Source organism: Xenopus laevis, chromosome 7L (genome assembly GCF_017654675.1).
Source record: "Xenopus laevis strain J_2021 chromosome 7L, Xenopus_laevis_v10.1, whole genome shotgun sequence".
Classification (NCBI taxonomy): domain Eukaryota; kingdom Metazoa; phylum Chordata; class Amphibia; order Anura; family Pipidae; genus Xenopus; species Xenopus laevis.
In genome coordinates, this window is record NC_054383.1 from 105,817,258 (window position 1) to 105,843,328 (window position 26,071).

The 26,071-nt window shown below is 39.7% G+C and overlaps 1 protein-coding gene across 2 annotated transcripts in view; it reads left to right on the plus strand.

Moving 5' to 3' along the window:
• Nucleotides 1-4,493: 4,493 nt before the first annotated feature.
• Nucleotides 4,494-26,071, plus strand: part of vamp1.L (vesicle associated membrane protein 1 L homeolog) — a 32,248-nt gene continuing 10,670 nt past the window's right edge. Inside the window, exon 1 of one of the 2 annotated variants that reach the window (XM_018224581.2) lies at nt 4,494-4,795. In XM_018224581.2, coding sequence (XP_018080070.1) covers nt 4,794-4,795 — 2 coding nt within the window. In that variant the 5' untranslated portion in view covers nt 4,494-4,793. The remainder of the gene's footprint in view (nt 4,796-26,071) is intronic. The other variant, XR_005962578.1, reaches the window with a different exon arrangement.

A 26,071-nucleotide genomic window follows, 5' to 3' on the forward strand; every position in this document is an offset into this window, starting at 1 on the left:
GAAAGCACATGACCAGTCAAAATGACCTGAGATGGCTGCCTACACACCATTATTACAACTAAAAAAAATACACTTGCTGGTTTAGGAATGAAATTTTATTTCGTAGGATGAATTATTTGCAGTGTAAACAGTGTAATTTAGAAATAAAAACACCAGCATAAAAATCATGACATAATCTGTGTCTCTCTGCTCCCAGCCAGATGTATTTCAGTTTTTTTCCCATTTGATTGTGTTTTTTAAATTTAAATGCTTCATATCATGCAGCACATAATCCCGTTTGGTACAATTTCAAGTTCTTTCAAATAAAAAAAAACTCTAAAATTCACAATTTCGAACTTTGATAAATAGGCTTCCCCAAGACTGCATTTTGGGAATCTCTCAGTCCCAGAACTGTTCATGCAACAGTAAATCTGTCTGAGCTGTTGAGGCAACAGTAAAGCAGCATTGAAGGTGTCATGTGACATTATCATGATGATGTTGAGAGAGAACAAAATTCTTTGTATGCAGATTCCCCCAGGATCCCCCCTGAGTTGGATGGATTTTGTTCTCAAGCTACCCTTGGTAATACTACCTTGACCTTGAAAAAGAACCATCTAATTGGTTATTTGGGCAGTTCTTTGTTTGTCTGTGCAGTGAAGAGATATCTATATGCTCTCGACATGGTAACACCCTTTTATTATGTAAGTTCTTATGTCACAGGTTCCCAAGTTCCACAGAGCTCAAGTGGTCTCCGGTTGTTGCAAATCCACAAAAATGTCAAGGCTGTAGAGAGGATGAGATTACCAGAGCACAGTATATGAGTAGGGTGCAGTGGGTAGAATTGTGTTTTGCATCTGGGAGTACTGGGTTCAATTCCAACCTGGGCCCTTTCTGTAAGGAGTTGTATGTTCTCCCTGTGCTTGTGTGGGTTTCCTCTGAGTGCTCCCCCACAATCCAAAAACATACGGCTAGGTAGGGTGGTGAGATTAAATAAAATAAGGATAGGGATGGTTGGGCAGGATCCCTGGCTAGCATACCCCCTCCCCTGTCTCCCAGGGACAAGTGTGTCTATAAAGTTGCTGAGGCACTCCCAAGTGTACAAATGCTTGCTTGGCAGTGCTCAGGTGGGAGGCTTCCTCATTGGATAGTAGTTCCTGGGGAGGGGGCCCCTTTTTTAAAAAAAACTATGAGCCCCATTCAAATGTAAAATAAGGCATGAAACAGCTTGAAACATTCACCATTTATTTTAAACCGCTTTTTACAGTGGTTTTTCTGCAAATTTTGTTATGCACAGCGTAATAAATAGGTCCCCAAATTTCACATGACAGAGGGGCTGTCACTATGTAGTGGGCTGGTGGGGGGCTGTTTGGGCCTCTGTGTACTTGAAATACCAGTGGCCATTTTGAATCCCAGTCTGGACCTGCCCCTCCCCAATGTGTTACTGACCTTTGTCTCTCTCTATGTGCCCGTAATTTAGAGACCTAGGGGCCTATTTATTATGCTGTGTATAACTAAATTTGCTCAAAAAAACTGTGTAAAATTAATAGTGAATATATCAAGCTATGTTTTATTTTACACCATGCGAACGCCAGATTTTCTGCTGTTAAATTAAACTGCTTCAGACCTTTGTAACTTCTGGCGGATGTTGCTCAAAGAAAAAGTGTGTTACAAAATTACGCTATTTTATGCAGTTTTTTTACACAGAAATGCCTGGCAAATTATTCTGCTGTTTTTTTACAACACATAATAACATGGGTATCCGCAGATAGGGGCAAGGAGGGGCACTTGCCCCCTCCCCTGGACTTGTCCTTGTTATAAAAAGGATATTCTCCTGTCATACTGTATGTACATTATTGTGGTTCCCTTTAATTGTGAGAGCCCTTTAATGCGTGTGGTACAGTCATAATAAACACAGCCCCATACATGTAATATACTGTATATATGTCACCTCTTCCAATATTATAGAATATGAAGCTGACACACTTAAATCCTTTCATAGAACGCGCAGCTTACCATTAGCCTACTATAATGTGGGCATAGGACGCTTGTTTTTGAATCTGTTGGCATAGCATTAGCCTCTCCCTCCTCTAATTACCCAACATGTAGCGGGAGGTTTAACACCAAGAAGGCCGATACTATGGAGGAATATGAGAAAGAAGCTGGCTGCCTGCGTCTAGGGTTGCCACCTTTTCTGGAAAAAAAATACCGGGCTTCCTATACATTTATCTTTTTTCCCTATTAATAACATTGGGATCAGCCATCATTTTTACCTGCATCCCTTTTTTACATCCTGAGGTAAGATGCTTTCTCTGATATGTAGCTGCGAAAAGCAAAATATAAGTTCAGGGCCAGGGCTAGAACAGGAGGGGTGCCGGGTATGGATGAGGGCGGCTGTGAAGACTGGCTGCTGCAGAGGATGCTCTGGAGAGGTACAAGGGGAGCCGAGCTGCCCAGTCCGAGTGTGGGTGTTTATCCGAGGCGTGCAAGCTGAGAGGGACAGATCCTGACCAGCAGAGTTGCCAGGTTGGTGACTTTCTAGCCAAATTAGGCTACTAATTTAAAGCCCAGGCGGGTTCTGAAAACTAGCCAAGGTACGGATTTGGGCTATTTTTTGGGCCTTTGGGACTTTTTGTACTTTGGAAACCAGCCAAATTTTTTTCTTCCCCTAATGTGCCAAGCCAGTCTTCTAATGCATGTTGGGTAATGTAGTTTTTGTTTAACAATTTGCCAAGCTTAATGTAAGACAATACCCAGCATGCAATGGGACTGACTGAGAAGTCTGGAGTTACCAGATTTTGGGCTCTGTACTCCAGTCTCCCATCCCATTCTAACATTTTCCGGTGACTTTCCTCAATTTTGGTGCAAAAATCTGTTGGCCACCAATATCTCTAAAGGTTGACCGGTTTTACCAATATTTATTGAAATTGTATATGAATTAGGGCCTTATGGGGCCCCTATACCTCCTGGGCCCCCCCTCTGATGATGGGCGAATCTGTCAGTTTGCTTCCTGGAAAAAATAAAAATGCAAAACCGTGAAAATTTGAAAAAAGTGTATTTTCCCATATATTCATTTGTTTTTAGACTTTTTTTTCATTGCACATATTGTGCTATTTTTGGGCTACTTTCGAAGTGCCTCTTGGCTAGTTTTGGGCTGGTTTCGTAGCTGAGTTTGGCTGGTTTTGAAAATTTAGACCTGGCAACCCTGTCGGGTGGCGAAAGCTAAATGAGACTTAGCCATGGCAGTTCCAGACCAAAAGTCTCTGAACGTTCTACTGCAGAATTTGTGCTGTCGGATTCTTGGTGAGGGAGAAGTTAATGTGGGCCCCTATGTAGTTGCTTTCTGGCAGGCATGGCAAATATTGTATGGAATACAGGGACCTTGAAGCTGCCCCTGTTTTCCTGCTGATGAGTAAGTATAACTGCCCCCTATAGTATTTATATATATAAAGTCAGTAATTGCTCCCCTGGAAAATTGTCTGTGGACGCTAGGGTTGCCATCTTTTCTGTAATAAAATACCAGCCTTCCTATATATTTATCTTTTTCCCCTATTAACATCTTTGGGCTCAGCAATCATTTTTACCGGCCAGGCCGGTAAAATACCGGCCAGGTGGCAACCCTAGTGGACGCCTCTGCATAATAAATATGTCCCCTTATCCGAGACTGATCTGGGCAGTGCATGTGCCACCCTTGGGCATACGCTACTGTACTTGCACAAGCATTGTGTTTAATCTACTGCAGATATGGGTGGGATGGTGGCTCCCCATTCCAAGGAATAGGACAATCATTTATTTGGGAATTCTGTAGTATAATTAAACTGACTGCAAATAATGCATTTATTCTATATAACTACTTATTTTTGTGTATCTTCATTAGCCTGAAACAGGGCCAGACTGGCAACCTGTGGGTTCTGGGAAAATGCCAGAGGGGCTGCTATAAGGTGCCATAGAAAGTCAGTATAAGTATTTAGTGGGCTGGTGGAGGTAGGGTTGCCACCTTTTCTAGGAAAAAAAATACTGGCTTTCCTATATTCTTGCAGTTTTTTCCTAATAATAATATTGGCATCAAGCATCATTTTTAAAATACTGGCCAAATGGCAACCCTAGGTGGGGGCTGTCTGGGCCTATGTGTGGGCTTATTGGGCCTCTGTGTACCTGAAATGCCAGGGCCTATTTTGATTCTCTGTCCAGACCTGCCCTGAAACCATTTAGCTTGGTCAGTAACATTGCTTGTGGATAGCAATGCACACACTGCACAGACACACAGCTTCATTGGCTCCTGGTCTAATTGAGCCTAATAAGATGGGTGAATTTTATACGGATTTAGACTAAGCACCTCTGTCTGGGACATTGGCATATCATCTCTGTATTGTGTTAAATCGCAAAAGGACAACAATGTTATTGCCTCTGCCACAGGAGCCCCTGGAATGCTGTGAGCCCTAGCTGTTGTTGAAACAGCCCAGGACAGATAAAGCCCGGCACTTGCAAGGCCCTCCTCACAACATTCCAAATCAGGAGCCTTGGGTGAGGAATTTCGCGCGCCAAGCCCTGGTTTCCGGTGATCCCAGAAGGACAATTTAGCGTGACAAACTCTGGAGCGGATCTATGCCGCACACGTGACCTGGAGTTCAGCTGACAGCTCTGCACGTGACGTCACCCGCGCTGGGCCACACCCCAAATTACGCTCCAGGCAGCGGAGTTGTATGCGACTGTAACTACACAGAGAAGAACCGTCTAGTGGAGTAAAGTCGGACCGGTGTCCAGCAGCATCTAGCCAGGCAAAATGTAAGTGTGCCAGCAGCATCTAGCCAGGCAAAATGTAAGTGTGCCAGCAGCAACAGCAGCGCCGGGGGATTAGGTTGTGCCGCATTTTCCTATTGCGGGGATCGCCCTTCCCAGAATCCGCCCTTAATCCTCAAATACAGAGCGAGGCCTAAAGCAGATTCCTTACCCAGGAGTGTTTAGTTGTGATCAGGGAGACACGGGGACTAGACTGGGGATGGGGTTCAAAAACTGTTTTGCCCGGGTACCCCCAAATTACAAGTGTGATATAGTATTGGCTCGCCTTCAAAGTCACTTTTAGTATGTTCTAAAATGGACAATTCTTCAACTTCATTGTTTTTACTATTATATCGTTTTTGAATCATTCTCCTTCTTCTTCTGACTCTTTTCAGCTTTCAAATGGGGGTCACTGACCCCATCTAAAACAAATGCTCTGTAAGGCTACACATTTATTGTTGTTGCTATTTTTATATTACCCATCATTCTATTCAGGCCTCTCCTATTCATATCCCAGTCTCTTATTCAAATCAATGCATGGTTGCTAGGGTAATTTGGACATTAGCAACCAGACTGCTGAAATTTCAAACTGGAGAGCTGCTGAATAAAAAGCTTAAATAGCTCAAAAACTACAAATAATCAAAAATGAAAAGCAACTGCAAATCCTCTTAAAGTTAAATTAATTTAAAGATAATTTAAAGGTGAACACCCCTTTAACTAGTAGATAAAATGACAAAGGGTGTATATGCACCAAATCCAGGATTTGGTTCGGCCTTTTTCAGCAGGATTCAGCCGAATCCTTCTGCCCAGCCGAACTGAATCTGAATCCTATTTTGCATATGCAAATGAGGGACGAGGAGGGAAATCTTGTGAATTTTTGTCACAAAACAAGTAAGTCAAAAAAAATTTGGACGAATCTTTAGCGAAGGATTCGTGGGTTCGGCCGAATCCAAAATAGTGGATTCGGTGCATCCGTAGTGCAACCGAAAATAAGTTGGTGAAGGGCACTCCCAATATTCACAATAGAAAAAATACTTTTTTAAGGTATATGAGGTGCAAATAACCCCAGGTAATCCCACAGTCAGTTACCCAAAACAGTATATAGAAATGGAGAGGGGTTGCACACTCAATGAGAGAAATAACACTTAGTAGACAAAGGTGGTATTAAAAAATTTGATTTTCTAGTAGATAGCAAAAAAAAAACAATATACACTTGCCAAAAATGAGAACACCCCAACGTTTCGGCACTATAGCCTTTGTCAAGTGCCGAAACGTTGGGGTGTTGTCATTTTTGGCAAGTGTATCTGCTCCCTGTGGTTTCTCTTTTTGCCTTGATCTTGTTACCTGGTGGTATGTAAATATTTCTGCTAATACTGTTGTATTTGATACACCAGTTTTTGTCTGATGTAAAAAAATATTTTTGCTATCTACCATAAAAGGAAAAATTTTTAATACCACGTTGGTCTACTAAGTGTTATTTCTCTCATTGAGTGTGCAACCCCTCTCCATTTCTGCATATATATATGTATGTATGTATGTATGTATGTATGTATGTATGTATAAATCCGTGGATTTACTGGCGCTTAACATGGTCCCCCACATCAACACGTTTTGGTTCACCTTGAACTGTCGTCAGGATGTTTATGTTTGTGTATATTATTATAATATACCCACCCCCTATGGGAGCTCTCACTTTACTACATTGTCTGTATCCGTTCCATTTTTTCATGCACGTTAACCCCAGCTGTACTACAACTCTCCGCCTCAGTGGATTCAAGAAATGCTGCTATTTTTAAATATTCAGTTGCAATGAATTATTGTTACAGGATTTCTGCTTACACTGGGTTTCACCAGTAAACCGTTTTGTTTGCTACATAACAGACAGGAGACTAAGTAACCGCCATTGTGCTTTGATAGAGAACAGCGGTAGTTAATGGAGTGTTTCACCTTGAAGTTGACTTTTAGTATGTTATAGAATGGCCAATTTTAAGCAACTTTTCTGTTGGCCTGCATTGTATGGGATCTGTTATCAAGAAACCTGTTATCCAGAAAGCTCCGAAATTACGGAAATCTCCCATAGACTCCATTATAATGAAATAATCCAAATTTTTAAAAATTATTTCCTTTTTCTCTGTAGTAATAAAAGAGTACCTTTTATTGATTCAAACCAATATATAATTAAACCTTATTGGAAGCAAAACCAGCCTATTGGGTTTATTTAATGTTTAAATGATTTGATAGTAAACTTAATCTATGAAGATCCAAATTACGGAAAGATCCGTTATCCAGGAAAACCCTCAGACCCTGAGCATTCTGGATAACAGGTCCCATACCTGTACAGGTATAAGACCTGTATCCAGAATGCTCGGGACTTGGGGTTTTCCTGATAATTGATCTTTCCATAATTTGGATCGTCATACCTTAAGTCTACTAGAAAATCATTTAAACATGAAATGAAACCAATAAACTGGTTTTGCTTCTAATAGGGATTAATTATATTTTAGTTGGGATCAAGTACAAGCTACTCTTTTGTTATCACAGAGAAAAAGGAAACCATTTTTAAAAATGTGGATTATTTGCATAAATGGAGGCTATGGGAGACAGCCATTCCATAATTTGGAAGTTTCTGGATAATGGGTTTCTAGATAACTGATCCCGTACCTGTACTTTTTGAAATAGTAACCAAGTCATAACCCATAGACATATAATTGGTTGTTTTAGCTGATCTCTTCCAAACTGACCAACCATTATTAAGTGGGACCATTAGGAGGTGTTTTGCGACCACGGTAATCCCAGTTTCTCCAAAAAAATATAAATATTGGGCTTGGTGATGGCCAGAGCTGACTCCAAAGGTAACTAGCTATTGCAGATTATTCTGATTTGTATTATGTAACCATATAGTGGTGGGCAGGAGTATGCCAGGGCTGCACCCAGATTATGGACTCCCCTATTAGTTTAATTCATTGAAGGACTAGCTGCACAACACAGCTGTAAAGCCATTTTTGCCCAGAAGGAGAGGTGCTGATCTGCAAGATATATTGTAGGAGTTGCACTATGTGCTATATGGGGGCATTCTGTCTCAAAGGCTGTTTACAGCTGAGCTGCATAGTGAGAATTGACCGAGAGAGTCCCCACTGGCACCAGTTATTTTATTAATCCAACATGAAGGATCTGACTTTTGGACCTCCTTATCGGATCAGAATGCCCCAAAACTTTTCAGCCAGCATGCAAGATTTATTTCTTGAACAATCATTTAGAATTTCAGCAGTGGTTTGATTAATATATTGTACTATGGCCTTTGGAATGGCACAGTAACACTATATCATTTGTCTTTACAATTTTCACTTGAAAATCATGTGGTTATGGCGGTTACACAAGAAGGCTCAGATGAATTGCTTAAGACCCTGTGCATATCTGCTTTTTATATGGAATTGCTGTCATTGCTACTGCTTACTGATCGCAGAACAGATCGCAGGGTCACATAAGGCTTGCATCCGCTAGCATGAAGTTACAAGCAGATCTGGAAATATAGGGGATTTTTGGTAGGGTTTCCTGTATTTGGAACATATTATACTGGTGCAAATACTGGTAACAACCAATCAGTTTGTGTGTCTACTACAAGTTAGAATATGAAAGCAAAGATATGTTATGGCAAACGTATCTGAAAAAAATATATAGGTATAGGACCTGTGATCCAGAATGTTGGGACCTGGGGTTTTCCGGATAACGTGTCATTCCCTAATTTGGATATTCATACCGGCTTAAAGGAATACTGTCATGGGAAAAATTTTTTCCAAAATGAATCCGTTAATAGTGCTGCTCCAGCATTTCTCAAAAGAGCAAACAGATTTTTTTATATTCAATTTTGAAATCTGACATGGGGCTAGACATATTGTCAATTTCCCAGCTGCCCCAAGTCATGTGACTTGTGCTCTGATAAACTTCAATCACTCTTTACTGCTGTACTGCAAGTTGGAGTGATATTACCCCCCTCCCTTCCCCCCCCCCCAGTAGCCAAACAAAGAACAATGGAAAGGTAACCAGATAACAGCTCCCTAGCACAAGATAACAGCTGCCTGGTAGATCTAAGAACAACACTCATTAGTAAAATCCCACTGAGACACCTTCAGTTACATTGAGAAGGAAAAACAGCAACCTGCCAGAAAGCATTTCTCTCCTAAAGTGCAGGCACAAGTCCCATGAAAAGGGGCAGCTGGGAAATTGACAAAATGTCTAGCCCCATGTCAGATTTCAAAATTGAATATAAAAAAAATCTGTTTGTTATTTTGAGAAATGGATTGCATTGCAGAATTCGGCTGGAGTAGCACTATTAACTGATTGCATTTTGAAAAAAAAACATGTTTTCCGATTACAGGATCCTTTTAAGTCTATAGAAAATCATGTAAACATTAAATAAACCCAATTTGCTTTCAATAAGAATTAATTATATCTTAGTTTGGATCAAGTACAAGTAGGGTTGCCGGTGTTCTGCCGGCCTAGCCGGTGAAACACCTGCCAAGGCTGGGGGCGGTATTACAAATTTACCAGCAATGTAGTTGCCAGTAACTTGTAATACCCTTAAAAAAAAAAAAAAACCCTTGGCCCGTCCCAATTCGCTCAAAAAGCACCTTTTTTTTTTATTCAGTCTTCTGCCCATCGTGCGATGTTGCTACGCCCCTTTTATGGCACTGTACATGACTCCGCCACCTTTTGCATCACGGACTGTCCCCTTTTTGTGTATATAATATTGATAGGTTTAAAGCAATTGGGTGTGTGTCCCCACTCATCTGAGGCTTCTTCGGTTCAGCTAAGAAGAACTTGGCAAGTTCACTTGCTTGAGACGTATATCTTCTAGATAACCCCTTATATGTAATGATTGCCACTAAGCTTGCCCAAGTGCAGTAACCCTTAGCAACCAATAAGACATTTGCTTTTAAACATGTGACCAGTAAATGCTACCTGCTGATTGGTTGCTATGGGTTACTGCTCGTGGGTAAACTTAGTGCCTTTTGTTACATAACCCCATTAGTGTATTACTTGACCCGGATGAATATATTATTATGTTATTCTTTTTAGACATGAAGATGTCCCTGCCACTTGCATTTCTCTCACCTCCCCTGTCAGCTCTGCTGCTTCTGGCCAAGCGATATCCATTCCATTGGGGACTGGCCGGCCGGGAGATTAAAACTACTGTCAAAATCTCCCACCCAGTCCCCTGTAAAGATGCGGGCGCCATGCCGCCCCCTAAACTTTGCTGACCGGGCCTTTGTGGCCTGCCCACATATCCAGGCCACTTTTTGTTTTGGGCGTCTGACTTCACCATAAAGGGTCTGTCCGACATGGGTATAAAAGTTCGTTCTCGGACTGGGTTGAGAAGCGGCGTGTTAGGGGGGGGGGTGATTTTGGACATTCCTGACCTGGGCAACACTAATATAAACAAGCTGGCAGACAAGAACTCTTTCTTTGAAGTCACAATGGATGTGTCCACAGATTTATATTTATAGTTAAAATCTGAGGCATTTTCTGTAAAGTTGGGTGAGCAGCCATCATTCTGTCTGAAAAAGAAATTGACTGGGAAATAGGTAAATACGCCGAGAAAAAACAACGGTTTCCACAGTCTTAAAGGGCAAATCAACCCCAAACAAAAATGTGTCTAATAAAAGAAAACATAATTCTAAGCAACTTTCCAATATAAATCTATTACAAGTTTACTTTCTTTCTTTTCAATGTAAGACAAGGTAGTTGATTAACAGACCTGACTTTGCTGGGGAACGAAGACTTTTGCAACATTGTATAAATAGTAACAACCGGGAGTTAGGCAAATGCTGCTTTCAATAGCAATTGTTTTTTTTATAAGCGCTGACATTTTTTAATGTATATTGGAAAGTTGCTTAGAGGCCCAGAAGATGCCAGAAACAATAGCAGTTGACCTGGAGAAAAACAGCTGCACATTTTATGTTCTAGAAATATCAGAAAGGCAGTGAATAAAGGTGGGGCCTACATGGAGTACACAGGGAAAGTGCTTGCCAGTTCAGCAAATAACAGGAAGTTCCTTAAGGAAATTGTACAAACACTTGGAATTGTGGAAATCCGTACTGAAGGTGAACAAAATATTTTCAAGGAAGAACACAGTTGAACTTTGTGTCAGTGCTGCATGTATAGTACTGGAGTGTCAGCAATATAAATCTGATGTTGCTGTGGCTCTCCAGTTTGCAGTGCCGGCAATATGGTTGCTAGGGTCCAAATTATCCTAACAACCATACACTGATATCAATAAGAGACTGGAATATGAATAGGAGTGGGCCTGCCTAGAAAAATGAGTAATAGAAAGTAGCAGTAGCCTTACAGAGCATTTGTTTTTTAAGATGGGGTCAGTGACTCCCATTGAAAGTAGTGATGCACCGAATCCAGGATTCGGTTGGATATTCAGCCATTTTCAGCAGGATTTGGTCGAATCCTTGTGCCTGGCCGAACCCAATTCGAATCCTTAAAATCATTTGACTTTTCTTCACAAAACAAGTAATTAAAAAAATGGAAAAAAAAAATTCTCTTTTACCCTCCCCCCTCACTGATTTGCATATGCAAATTAGGGTTCCGATTTGGTTCGGTATTCGGCCGAATCTTTTGCAAAGGTTTCAGGGGGTTCGACCGAATCCAAAATAGTGGGTTCCGCCGAATCCAAAATAGTGGATTCGGTGCATCCCTAATTGAAAGCTGGAAAAAGTCAGAAGAAAAAGGCAATTAATTAAAAAAAAATTATTTAAAATAATGACGAATTGAAAATTTGCTTAGAATTAGCCAACATACTTAAAGTTAACTCAAATATGAACCACCCATCTAACACTTCACACTCTATAATGGCTTCAGGTTGCCCTGTGTCTCTGTCAGGCCTCTCTTCATTCTGATCTTCAGAATTGCAATAATAATGTAGCTTTAATTGTAAAAATAAATAAATGTTTTTGCAGTTCGAAGTATTGTTTAATAGGACTGACACAGAATCAGTCCCTGCTAGTTAAGTGAAAAAAATGCATCATTCTCTAAATACAAACCCTTTAAAGGGCTAGTATGTAGCACAGTGATGCAATGGTAAAAAGTTCTGCTTTTCCGCACAGAGGTCCAGTTCCAGCCAGGGCACCATCTGCAAAGAATTTGTATGTTCTTTCAGTGCTTGCATGTTCCACCCTCCAAAAACCTACAGGCAGATTCTCCTTATAAAACTAGTGTGTGAATGTGTGGAAAGTGGTATGAAATGTGCCGGCACTATATAAGTAATTACAGTGTATCAGTAATAATAAACCAAACTAAAATGTTCCCTAATGAAACTTACACATTACAAAGATTTTAATGTTACTTTTAAAAGTAATTTCTACAAGCTGCCTGTAGTAGTCTGTATTTATATCCGGCCTCTAGGTGGTGTCATTGTTTGCTTTTTCCTGCTTGAATGGTTGCTGAAGATATCATCGTACTTTTTCCCCAGTATGACCTTTGAAATTGAATCCTTGAGATGGCGTCAGTTAATAAAATAATGTTTTGAATTAGCAGTTCACATTAGATGGAGTCCCACAAATCCAAGGCTCTTCATTTACTGTGTTTAAGTAGCTTGTTATGTTCTTATTGGGGATTTTTAGCAGCAAATGAATACCACTCTGCAAGCTGTTATGTAGTAGGCAGCAATAAAATTGAAGCCCCTTGTACTGGGCCCTCTGGCACGGTGGGTACAGGAACCTGATAGCGCATATGTGCACTGGCTGTTACTACACATGAGCACACTGTCAGACCAAGGTTGTGAGCCTTTCCTGGATTATATAATCTGAACAAGAATTTAAAAATTCAACAAGATCCCATCTCCTTATTTGTCACCCACCACTTGCATGTAGCCAAAGTCAGACTAATTTAATGGGATGGAGCAGTTTACAAAGGTGGTGTGTTTCTAGTACAGAGAAATACCTAAGCAAAACTATGGGGAGCTGCAATAAAGGTGCCATTTTTAAAATTGGCAATCCTTTTAGCCCAAATTCAGCACTGTATTGTATATTTTTAAAAATGGTGTTTATGTCGCCTTCTACATTTGGATCTGAAGTCCAGATTTGAATTTTGTGTAAGTTTAATAGAGAATTGCATTATAGATTCTGCTGCAAACTCCTTTATCCCTGGTGCAAAAGCACTAAAGCTGGCCATAGACACAAAGGTTTGTACGATTTTCGGACCGTCTGCGGAGTGTCCAGACATACCGTGGCGATCGGCCGTTAGGTTGACAGATTCGACAGGTTAAAAGATTTACATTAGGCATGCACCGAATCTACTATTTTATATTCGGCCGAATCCTTTGCGAAAGATTCAGCCGAATTCCGAACCGAATCCTAATTTGCATATGCAAATTAGGCGTGGGAAGAGGAAAACATTTTTTACTTCCTTGTTTTGTAACAAAAAGTCACGAAATGTCCCTTCCCGCCCCTAATTTGCTTATGCAAATTCGGATTCGGTTCTACCGGACAGAAGGATTCGGCCAAATCCTGCTGAAAATGGCTGAATCCTGGATTCAATGCATCCCTAATGTATATAGGCTAACAATAAGATCTCTGCATGTATTGACGATATCAGTGGGATACTGTCACTACTATTTGTCAAACATATCTTACGTCCGATTGCTGTCTGTCAATCAATGGCCTGAGCATCGTGGGATTTGTTCTCTTTACTGCTTTATATTAATCTGAATGGTTAGTTGCAGGTTGGAAGATTGGAAGGGATGGTTCATCGAACATGATTGTGTATGTGTTATGTCCCATTCTAAAGTCACTTAGTTTCCCCCACTAGAGGTATGGACTAATAGTTTTTTTTTTTGTTGTTGTTTTTTTCAAATAGCCCCTGCCAGGGCTGTTGTGGCACTCACTCATTATGCATGTGCCCCCAAACATGGCCACCCACACTGGGAGCTCCTCCCGCTACAGGCAGCCTAGCCATTGAGAGTGAGTCTGAGCTGTTCTCTCATTCTTTTCTTCTGATTCTTTTCTCTCTATTGAGCCAGAAGAGGGAGCACAAGATCCTTCTTTTTCCCTATGCGTTTGTTTTCTCATTCGAGGAGAAGTGTTGTGCTGTGTTAGCCATAATTCAGAAAAAAGGTTGTTTTTTTGTGATAACATGATACTGTTACTCCCCCCCCCCTTTTTTTTTTCCAGACCAACTCTGAGCTGTACCAAAAGATGGTGCTCCAGGTTCTTTCTCTCTTTCCCCACAGAGACCAACTCTAAGCTTAGCCAGAACTGGGCACTCCAAATCCTTTTGGGTTTTTTTCCACACCTCCTCTCTTTCCCTTCCCATTGATATTGACTCTGAGCTATTCTAGAAGGTAGTACAGGTGTGGGATCCGTTATTCGTAAACCTATTATCCAGAAAGTTCCTAATTATGGAAAGGCCGTCTCCTATAGACTCAATTTTTATCCAAATAATCCACATTTTAAAAATGATTTCCTTTTTCTCTGTAATAATAAAACAGTACCTTGTACTTGATCCAAACTAATATATAATTAATCCTTATTGGAGGCAAAACCAACCTATTGGGTTTATTTAAAGGGGTTGTTCACCTAAGCTAACTTTTAGTACGTTTGAGAATGGCCAATTCTAAGCAACTTTTCAACTGGTCTTTATTATTTTTTTATAATTTTTTAATAATTTCCCTTTTTCTTCTGACTCTTTCCAGCTTTCAAATGGGGGTCACTGACTCCATCTAAAAACAAATGCACTGTAAGGCTACATATTTATTGTTATTGCTACTTATTCAGACCCTCTCCTATTCGTATTCCAGTCTTTATTTCAAAGCGATGCGTGATTGCTAGGGTAATTTGGACCCTAGCAACCAGATTGCCTAAAATTGCAAACTGAAGAGCTGCTGAATAAAAAGCTGAATAACTCAAAAACCACAAATAATAAAGAATGAAAACCCATCGCAAATTGTCTCAGAATATTGCTCTCTACATCATACAAAAAGTTCATTTAAAAGGTGAACAACCCTTTTAATATTTACATAATTGTCTTGTAGACTTAAAGTATTGTGATCCAAATTACAGAAAGATAAGTTATCCAGAATACTTGGTATCTGGGGTTTTCCAGATAACAGGTCCCATACCGGTACTCCTGATATTTTTTCTTTCTCTCCCAATTGAGACCAAAAGAGGGTGCTCCAGATCCTTTTTTCTATTTTTTTTTCCTTCATATACATTTGTCTTTCCACTAAGACCAACTCCAAGCTGTACCAAAAGAGGGAGCTCAAGGTCCTCCTTTTATGTGATCACTTATAGGATTTCATACATTTGTTTTTTTTTTCTTCTAAAGTCAGTAGGATATTATACCGAGACAGCGTGGACACACACACACACACAAACACACACACCCATTTCTTAAGCACACTATTAATATATTGAATAATAATTAATTATATCTCAGTTGGGATGAAGTATAAGGTACTACATTATTATTACAGAAAAAAGGAAATATTTTTTTTTTTAAATAATTGATTTATTTGATTAAAAGGAGTCTATTGGCTCCACAGGTCCCATACCTGTATCTATTATCCAGAAAATTCCAAAATATCAGAATGCCATTGTGCATAAGAGATCAATTTATGCAAATAATAGAAGATGATGATATTAATAATAAAATAGTACATTAAACCTGATGGTAGCCAAGCTGCATAAATCCATGTTGATGACACAATAGTACTATTGTACTATCCAGAATGCTTGGGACCTGGTTTTATTATTACAGAGAAAAAAGGAAATAATTTTTTGAAATTTTTGATTATTTGGATAAAATGGAGTCTATGGGAGATGCCCTTTCTATAATTCAGAGCTTTCTGGATAACGGATTTCCGGATAACAGATCCCATTCCTGTATTTAAAAGTTTTCAGTCGCCTTGAGGTATAATGCTCCAAATTATGTAAAGAACCCGTAATGAAGAAAAAACCCACGTCCCAAGCATTCCATTTTCTAGATACAATCGCATATGAAAGCATGCTTGTAACACTCACACTGCTATTTTTTCCAAGGATATGCAAGATTGGCCAACATACCTGAGAAATAATAAATCCATTTTTTGCGGAGGTGTAGACCGATCCAGCAAGTGCCGAGGGCTATTTCCCAGTTTGTACTTGTGGTTTGTTCCAAGTCTAGTAACTTAGAACTCTCTGTACAGTGTTCCACAGGCAAACACGTGGATCTTACAAATGTAGGGCAGGAGACCAGTACATTTACATATAGTACAAGCCGAACTGTACTTGGCACCATTACAGAGGTGTATAAATATACCTTCCTAATTGTCTGAATAACACTCTTGCCTAATATACTCACCAACCGAGAATGTGGAAGTTGTGAAGGATTCTACATAAATAGACGCTGTAGTAATATGATAATTATGTTACTGTACTTTAGGATCTGTAGGTACATGCTGTACTTTTTTTATTCACAAGTTTGTAAGGAAGAAAATAGGCTGCTATAAGATTATGCAATACCGATTTGATTTCCTCGTCAAATTTACTGTACAGAAGATATTTGAAACTATAATTTATTGTTCCCATAGATTTGGGCATTGATCTGAGTTATAATCATTTTCAATGCAGCAAAAGGCTACCTGTAGTACACATATGGGATCTGTTATCCAGGAAGCTCCAAGATATGGAATGGCTTTCTCCCTTAGGGAGACATTTACTAAAGGGCGAAGTGGCTAACGCTGGCAAAAATTCGCCAGCGTGACGTGGTTTCGCCACCGCCTATTTACTAACGATCGCTGGTGTAATTAAGGAGATAGACTCTGGCGCAACTTCGCACTCTTAACGCAAGTCGAATTTGCACTCTGGCGAAAGAGCGTTACTACGCAAATTGTTTTTTATTTTACTGAACGTTACCTCTATCACCAGACATGCCTTTGCCACCTCAGAACAGGCGAAGTGCAATGGAGTAGATAGGACTGAAAAAGATCAAACATTTTTTTGAGGTACCCTCCTTCCCCCCTACATTTGACAACATATGGCACCTAAACTATACTGTGGGCACATGTGTAGGGCATTGTAACAACTCTATATAATTTTATTAAGGTTCCCTGGCCTTGTGTAGTGTAATGTACTTGCTGCAGCATATGCGGCCATTGTACTAGCGTAACTTCGAACTGCTGATCGTATTTTTGCTAGCGCAGCTTCGCAAGCGTTCAGGACCCTGTGCGCAACTTCGGATCTTCGTGAATTAGCGTTGTGCTGGTGAATTTACGCCTGGCCAAGTGTTGCAATGTGCGCAAAGCCAGCGCTGGCGAATTTTCGCAGGTAAGTAAATTTGCCCCATAGATTCTATTTTATCCAAATTATGTTTAAAATGTTTAAAAATTATTTTCATGTATGGGATCCATTATCCGGAAACCCATTATCCAGAAAGCTTCGAATTACAGAATGACCGTCTCCCGTAGACTCCATTTTATCCAAATAATCCAAATCTTTACAAATGATTTCCTTTTTCTCTATAATAGTAAAACAGAAGCTTGTACTTGATCCAAATGAACATATAATTAATCCTTATGTGAAGCAAAACCAGCCTATTGGGGTTATTTAATGTTTATGTGATTTTCTAGTAGACTTAAGGTGGCCATAGACGCACAAAACAAATTTTTGTACGATATTCGGTGCGTGTATGGTGGGAAAAGAGCCGACCACTATTGGCAGAAGACTTGGATATCGGTCAGCTTCTCGATCTGGCTGGACAAAGTGTACCTTCATTACTTAGCTTAGTTTCCATGAGCCTTTTCTTGCCATTTAAAAGGGGTGGTTCACCTTTTAGCATGTTTCAGAATGGCCAATTCTACGCAACTTTTCAATTGGTCTTCTTGATTTAATTCTTTGTAGTTTTTTGAATTATTTGCCTTTTTCTTCTGACTCTTTTCAGCTTTCAAATGCTCTGTAAGGCTACACATTTATTGTTATTGACACTTTTTATTACTCTTCTTTCTAGTCAGGCCCTCTCTTATTCATATTCCAGTCTCTTATCCAAATCAATGCATGGTTGCTATAGTAATTTGGACCCTAGAAACCAGATTGTTGAAATTGCAAACTCCTGCATAAAAAATCTAAATAACTCAAAAACCACAAATAATAAAAAGTCAAAACCTATTGCAAAATTGTCTCAGAATATCACTCTCTATGTAATAATAAAAGTATATTTAAAGGTGAACAACCCCTTTATGGCAAGTATGTGTAAGAGTATCATATATTTGGAAGCGGTTTGTGTAGAGGTCTTTTTGCTAGAGTTAGCATGTCCCTGAAATGTCCAGATTTGCTTCTGTAATTGCCGGCCCTTCTAAATTATATGTGGGAATTCCTATATTGTTTGTCAGCCTGTGAAACTATTGAGTTCCCGTACTGTAAACGTGCCACCAGTGTTATATAATTATACAGTTGTTAATGAGAGTACTATAGTAACTTAACGTACTGTACTGAGTAAAAGAATAGGCGTGTTCCTGTTCTTTTCCTTGTTCCAAACACACGTGGGGATAGGTGTGCCTACACTCGCATGAGAGTACAGAACTTCCTAGAACTTTTTTTTTATTTTCTTGAGCAATACTGTAGACCTATTACTGTATTCCCGTCTAATTTGATCAAGTCAATTTTTAGTGCTTTTTATATGTGGCATAAATATTCAACTAAAATTCCTTTTGTATTGAGCATCTGAACCTTCATCACTCATCGTTTGAGGATAAAGGGAGCATAATTACTGTTTAAGGCACCTTCTGTGTGTGTGTGTCTCGTGTAATCGTGATAAAGCCCTTAGATTGTAAGCTCCACTGGCACAGGATGAATGATGAAAAGTTTAATAGCTGTATAACATATTAAATGATACTTAGTTAATATGGACATTAATGTACAACTAGTGCCGGAACTGGGGGTTAGGCAGAAGAGGCACGTACGTGCCTAGGACGCAACAAAGTACCTCTTCTTTCACCTACCCCTGGTCTGGACCCTTTCTCTCCCACTGGCACTCTCCAGTGCTCTTTTGTGCGTGCTCTCTTCCCCCCCCCCCCCCTCCACTATTAAAAATATCGGACACGCAAGGGGGCCTAGTAGCCGGCCAGGTTGCCTTGGGCGTCCTGCTGGCTCCAAATTTCAGAAAGGTCATAGACTCCCTTTAAATTATTTTTTTTTAAAGGGGTTGGTTCACCTTAAAGCTAACTTTTAATATTTTCTGGTGAACCCCATTTGACAGCTGAAAAGAATCAGAAGGGCAAATAATTAAAAGAATTAAAAAAAATAAATAATGGAGACCAATTGAAAAGTTGTTTAGCATTACTTACCTTAGCCGATGCTAAACAACTTTTCAATTGGTCTGCATTATTTCTTTTTTTTTTTTAGTTTTTTTAGTTTTTTTATTATTTGCCTTTCTGATTCTTTTCAGCTTGTCAAATGCGGTTCACGAGCCCATCTAAAAAACAAAGCTCTGTAAGGCTACAAATGTATTGTTATCACTACTTTTTATTACTCCTCTTTCTATTCAAGCCCTCTCCTGTAATTATCCCAGTCTCTTATTCAAATCAGTGGACGGTTGCTAGAGTTATTTAGACCCTAGCAACCAGATTGCTGAAATTGCACTGAATAGCTACTGAATAAAAAGCTAAATAACTCACACAAAAAAAATGAAAACCAGTTGCAAATTGTCTCAGAACATCACTCTCTACATCATACTAAAAGTTAGCTCAAAGGCGAACAACCCCTTTTAATGACTCAATTTAAAAATTCTCTGTAATAATAAAACAGAGCCCTTGATCACCATTAAGGTATAATTAATTCATATTGCTGAGGAAACCATCCTATTGGGTTTATGTAATGTAATTTTGGCAGACTTAAGGCATGGAGATTCAAATTACAGAAAGACCCCTTATCCGGAAAACTCCCGGCCATGAGCATTCTGGATAACTGGTCCCATGCCTGTATTCTCAATTTCTTTTTATAGGTCAATTATTAATACAGTAGTAGTGTATCAGCTGTTGAATGAAATGGCTTTTATTAACTGGTTATGAAGGGTTAGGTAGTCCCTACACAGTCATGCTTTCACACTTGCCCTCCCATTTTCAGATTAATTGGGCAGAAAATAATACCTGCCCAATCAGGCTGTTCAAACAGAAACTTCACAGTATTAAAGGGGAAACTATCCTGTGTTTGCAAAAATATTGAAAGTGTTTATTTATGATTCATTATGTATATGTGTGCCAGTTTTATTTAAGTGTACAGTTGCCAATGAGTCACTAGATTACTGTAACGTACTGTACTAGCAGAAGTGTTGGTATGTTCTTGTTCTGTTCTTTGTTCCCTACCCACGTGGCGAAAGGTGTGTCTGCACCCGCATAGGTTTAAGGAACTTCGAGGACTTGGCGGAAAGCAAGAGCCGACTTGACTTTATTTGTAAACAGATTTTATAGATTTGGCAACAGATTTCGGTCTCTTGTAAAATCTCATTTTAGACTGCCTGTCAGCTGTTTTCTACTGTATCCCTGATACAGCTGCCTACCTTTTGGGGGGGCTAAATTACATTGCTAGTTCCAGGTTCTGCTCTATTATAAAAGATCTGTAAGTGGTACAATGAAAAAATAAAATATTGTCTGTAGTTGTAGTGCGTGTATGGTGGGAAAAGAGCCGACCACTATCGGCAGAAGACTTGGATATGGGTCAATTGTCGATCGGGCTGGACGAAAAATTTTGATTAGGTGCCTAGCAGTTGTCAATGACTCACTAGACTACTGTAACGTACTGTACTTGCAGAAGTGTTGGGATGTTCTTGTTCTGTTCTTTGTTCCCTACCCACATGGCAAAAGGTGTGTCTCCACCCGCAAAGGTTTAAGGAACTTCGAGGACTTGGCGGAAAGCAAGAGCCGACATGACTTAATTAGTAAACAGCTTTTATAGGTTTGGCAGCAGATTTCGGTCTCTTGTAAAATCTCATTTTAGACTGCCTGTCAGCTGTTTTCTACTGTATCCCTGATACAGCTGGCAACCTTTTGGGGGGCTAATTATAGCCATATTATTTTGCCTGGTCATGTGCTTTCAGAAAGAGACTATAGAACTGCTTTCTGACCGGCTACTCAATGTAACTTAAATAAATAAATAAATCACTCTTCAAACTTCAATCACTCTTTACTGCTGTACTGCAAGTTGGAGTGATATCACCCCCTCCCTTTCCTTCCCCAGCAGCCAAACAAAAGAACAATGGGAAGGTAACCAGATAACAGCTCCCTAACACAAGATAACAGCTGCCTGGTAGATCTAAGAACAGCACTCAATAGTAAAAACCCATGTCTCACTGAGACACATTCAGTTACATTGAGAAGGAAAAACAGCAGCCTGCCAGAAAGCATTTCTCTCCTAAAGTGCAGGCACAAGTAACATGACCAGGGGCAGCTGGGAAATTGACAAAATGTCTAGCCCCATGTGAGATTTCAAAATTGAATATAAAAAAAATCTGTTTGCTCTTTTGAGAAATGGATTTCAGTGCAGAATTCTGCTGGAGCAGCACTATTAACTGATTCATTTTGAAAAAAATTTTTTTTACCCAAGACAGTATCCCTTTAAATTAATGTGCATGTATAGAGGGTAAATTTAGTGTTTATTCACATGAATTTAGTGTTCATTGGTAATATAATTTTTGATGTTTTACACAAATGGATGTATTGTGGAACAAGGTAGATGAGGGATACTGTTTCTGTTTAAACCAGATCAAATGGACTATAAGAAGTACAAGTGAAGTGGTTCATCAAACGTTTAAAGTAGAGCATTTCCATCCACATAAATTAATGCGAGTAGGGCAGTATTATATAACAATATAATAGGTGATAGAGCTTGACAAAGTCACCAAGAGCCGTTAATATTGCTAGAGTAAACGGGTGTACAGGTATGTAGGTTAAGTTTATTATGCTGAAGGGCCATATCCGTAGTACAAGGGAAGATGATTATTTTCAGAAACTGATCTAATGACCAAAGGTGTATATACTTTGTGCCGCTGATACATTTGTAACATAGTCGGTCTGTTTAAGATTAGGCAGGAGGAAAGTATAGGATGGTTACAATTAGAGCAGCGTTACTTTGTATTTGGTCTTCTCGTTTTATTTTCTTTAGTTTCTCTTTTAATTGTTTATTTGTATAACTACTGAACAGTAGTAGAAATGTGAATTTTAGTACATTTATTGCCTGTTTAATATCAATGGAAGCTATGATATACAAAGGAATATTGAAACATGTAAGGAACATACAGTGCTGGCTTGAAGCAGAAGGCAATAACAATTATGTTCTAGTAGAGGTTAGACCTAGTGATGCCTATTAAGAATTTGATATTTGTACAGGTGTGTGTATGCCTAAATTTAAACAATCTGAGTGCAGTGTCTGATGAGAAGCCCATCCTCATACTTTGTTAAATATCAGTTTTTCTGCAGACAAACGCATGTTAGGTGATTCTATCCAGTTAGAAAACTCTTTATAGCACGACGTCAACTTTTATGACCCAGTTTATGCCAGGCAGACAGCTTTGTGACCCAGTATTAATAATGCACCTTTTTTTTTTAATTGCTGTTTATGGCAAAAAAATGTCACAGTATTAAAGGTGACCCAATTTTGGATCTTGGACCATCGCTGCCTTAGAGATTACAAATCGGCGTTGTGGTTCTTGCTTTTCAGGCTTTTGTGTTTAGAAAACGGCAGCTATAATAAAAAAAACAGTCCTAGCACTCCAAATTCTCCACTTACTGCACATGCTACTGGTAATGGGCGACCTCCACTCAGATCTAGTATTCTAAGCAGGGCGCCATTAGAAATCACGGGGCCCCATACAACATTTTCAGGGCCCCACCATCCACACACCATAGTAAAAAGACCACACAGACATCAGCGCTAAAAACGGTAAACCCCCCACACACCCAAGTTATAAACAGCCATTGATGGTCAGGGCCTCCTTATAAGTTAATAAAAAAAGCTGTGGTGCCAGGGCCCCCCATAAGTTTTTTAAAAATCATTGGTGGTCAGGGCCCCCCATAAGTTTAAAAAAAAAGTGTCGTCGCCAGGGCCCCCCATAAAAGTTTTTTTTTTTTAAAAAAAGCATTGGCGCCAGGGCCCCCCTACAAGTTAAAAAGAAACATTAGGGCTGCAGAGAATATTTTTTTTAAAAACATTGGTGGCAGGGGCCTATAGAGTATCTGGCATGTTAGAGGCAAATGCCTTTCATTTGTTTCCCAACAGCACTGAGAGTGCAAATGGACTTCCTTTTTAAACGTTATGTACCAAATAAATACATAGTGAGATTAGCGTAGGTACAACTCGTTATCCAGAAAGGTCTGAATTACAGAAAGACAGTCTCCCATAGACTCCATTATAATCAAATTATCCAAATTTTTAAAAAAAATGATTTCCTTTTTCTCGGTAATAATAAAACCGTATCTTGTATTTGATCCAAACTATATAATGAATCCTGATTTGAGACTAAATCAGACTTTTGGGTTTCTTTAATGTTGACATGATTTTCTTTAGACTTAAGGTATGAGCATCCAAATTATGAAAAGATCTGTTATCTTGAAAGTCCCGAGCATTCTGGATAACAGGTCCCATAACTGTATAACTTAATAAATTACATAGAATTCATACTGACTAAAATAAGACAAAATCTGGGTTAGGTAGAGCTGCTTATGGATCCAAATCCAAACTCAATGTAAATTCTTAAATTTTTTAGAATATTGTTAGGATTTATTCTGTATATATGTGTGCCAGTTTTATTTAAGTGTACAGTTGCCAATGAGTCACTAGACTACTGTAACGTACTGTACTAGCAGAAGTGTTGGTATGTTCTTGTTCTGTTCTTTGTTCCCTTCCCATGTGGCGAAAGGTGTGTCTCCACCCGCATAGGTTTAGGGAACTTCTAGGACTTGGCGGAAGCAAGAGCCGACTTGACTTTATTAGTGAACAGTTCTGTGGTTTTTGGCAGGAGCTCTTTTTAGGCTTACATTTTTTTACTGTAGCCTTGGTACAGTTTGCAACTTTTCGGGAGGGACTGAATTACATTTCTAGACCAAATTCTCCACTTCCTGCACATTATACTGGTAATGGATGACCTCCACTCAGATCTAGTATTCTAAACAGGTCTGCCCCCCCCCAAACACACACACAAGTTATATAAAGCCATTCATGTCGGCCCCCTTATAAGTTAAAAAAAACTGTGGCACCAGGGCCCCCCCATAAAAGTTTTTTTTAAAAATCATTGGTGGCGGGGCCCCTCATAAGTTAAAAAAAAAATGTTGACACCAGGGGCCCCCAAAAAGAAACATTATGGCCCCAGAGAATATTTTTTTTAAAAAACATTGGTGGCAGGGGCCTATAGAGTATTAAAATAATAGATAGGTGGCCAGAAAAGAAAAAAACACAATGGTATACAGTAGAACTAATCTCCTGTGGCTTCAGGACTTAAAGTTTGGCTCCTTTTGTGTGGCTTCTGGTCTTTTAATGGCTTCAGGACTTCAATTTCGGCTCCTTTCATGACTTCGTTTTTTTTTTTGTTTTTTTTTTGCGGCTTCGGCTCTTAATAAATTACATAGAATTCATACTGACTAAAATAAGACAAAATCTGGGTTAGGTAGAGCTGCTTATGTAAATTCTTAATTTCTTGAGAATATTGTTAGGATTTATTCTATACGCGAGTATAAGCCCGAGTTTTTCAGCCCCCTAAATATCCTGAAAAACTCTACCTCGGCTTATACTCGGGTCAAGCGCAAAAACGGTCGCCGGCGTCCAAGAATAGTCGCCGGCGTCCAAGAATAGTCGCCGGCGTCCAAGAATAGTCGCCGGCGTCCAAGAATAGTCGCCGGCGTCCAAGAATAGTCGCCAAGAATGGTCGCCGGCATCCAAAAACAAGACGCCGGCACCTCCAATGGTAGCAGAAACCCTCAATTTTTTGATTGAAACTTACCAGAAGCTGCTGCATTTCTCACCCCAGGCTTATACTCGAGTCAATAAGCTTTCCCAGTTTTTGGAGGTAAAATTAGGTACCTCGGCTTATACTCGGGACGACTTATACTAGAGTATATACGGTATGTGTTAGGGATGCACCGAATCCACTTTTTTTTATTCTGCCGAACTCCCGAATACTTTTGTGAAAGATTCGGCCGAATACAGAACTGAATCCGAAATTAGGGGTGGTAAGGGGGGAACATTTTTTACTTCCTTGTTTTGTGACAAAAAGTCACGTGATTTCCCTCCCCGCCCCTAATTTACATATGCAAATTCGGATTCAGTTCCGCTAGGCAGAAGGATTCGGCCGAATCCTGCTGAAAAAGGCCGAATCTTGGATTTGGTGCATCCCTAATATGTGTGCCAGTTTTATGTAAGTGTACAGTTGCCAATGAGTCACTAGATTACTGTAACGTACTGTACTAGCAGAAGTGTTGGGATGTTCTTGTTCTGTTCTTCCCTACCCACGTGGCGAAAGGTGTGTCTGCACTCGCATAGGTTTAAGGAACTTCTAGGACTTGGCAGAAGCAAGAGCCGACTTGACTTTATTTGTAAACAGTTCTGTGGTTTTTAGTAGAAGCTCTTTTAAGGCTTACATTTTTTTACTGTAGCCTTGGTACAGTTGGCAACTTTTTGGGAGGGACTGAATTACAATTGTAGACCAAATTCTTACTGCACATTGTACTGGTAATAGATGACCTCCACTCAGATCTAGTATTCTAAGCAGGGCCCCCCCCCCCCCAAACACACGCAAGTTATATAAAGCCATTGATGGTCAGGGCCCCCTTATAAGTTAAAAAAAAACTGCGGCGCCAGGGCCCCCCATAAAAGTTTTTTTAAAAATCATTGCTGGTCAGGGCCCCCCATAAGTTAAAAAAAAAATGTTGACACCAGGGGTCCCCATAAAAGTTTTTTTTTAAAAACATTGGCGCCAGTGCCTCCCCTGACAAGTTAAAAAGAAACAATATGGGCGCAGAGAATATTTTTTTTGAAAAACATTGGTGGCAGGGGCCTATAGAGTATTACAATAATAAATTGGTGGCCAGGGGTTTAATAAAAGAAAAAAAAACACATTGGTATTCAGTAGAACTGAACTCGTGGCTTCAGGACTTGAAGTTCGGCTGCTTTCAGGGCTTCGGGACTTCAAGTTCTGCTCCTTTTGTGTGACTTCTGGTTTTTTCATGGCTTCAGGACTTCAATTTCGGCTCCTTTCATGACTTTGGGTTTTTTTGCGGCTTCGGCTCTTCAGGACTTCGGCACTGAGAGTGCAAATGGACTTCCTTTTTAAACATTATGTACCAAAAATATTA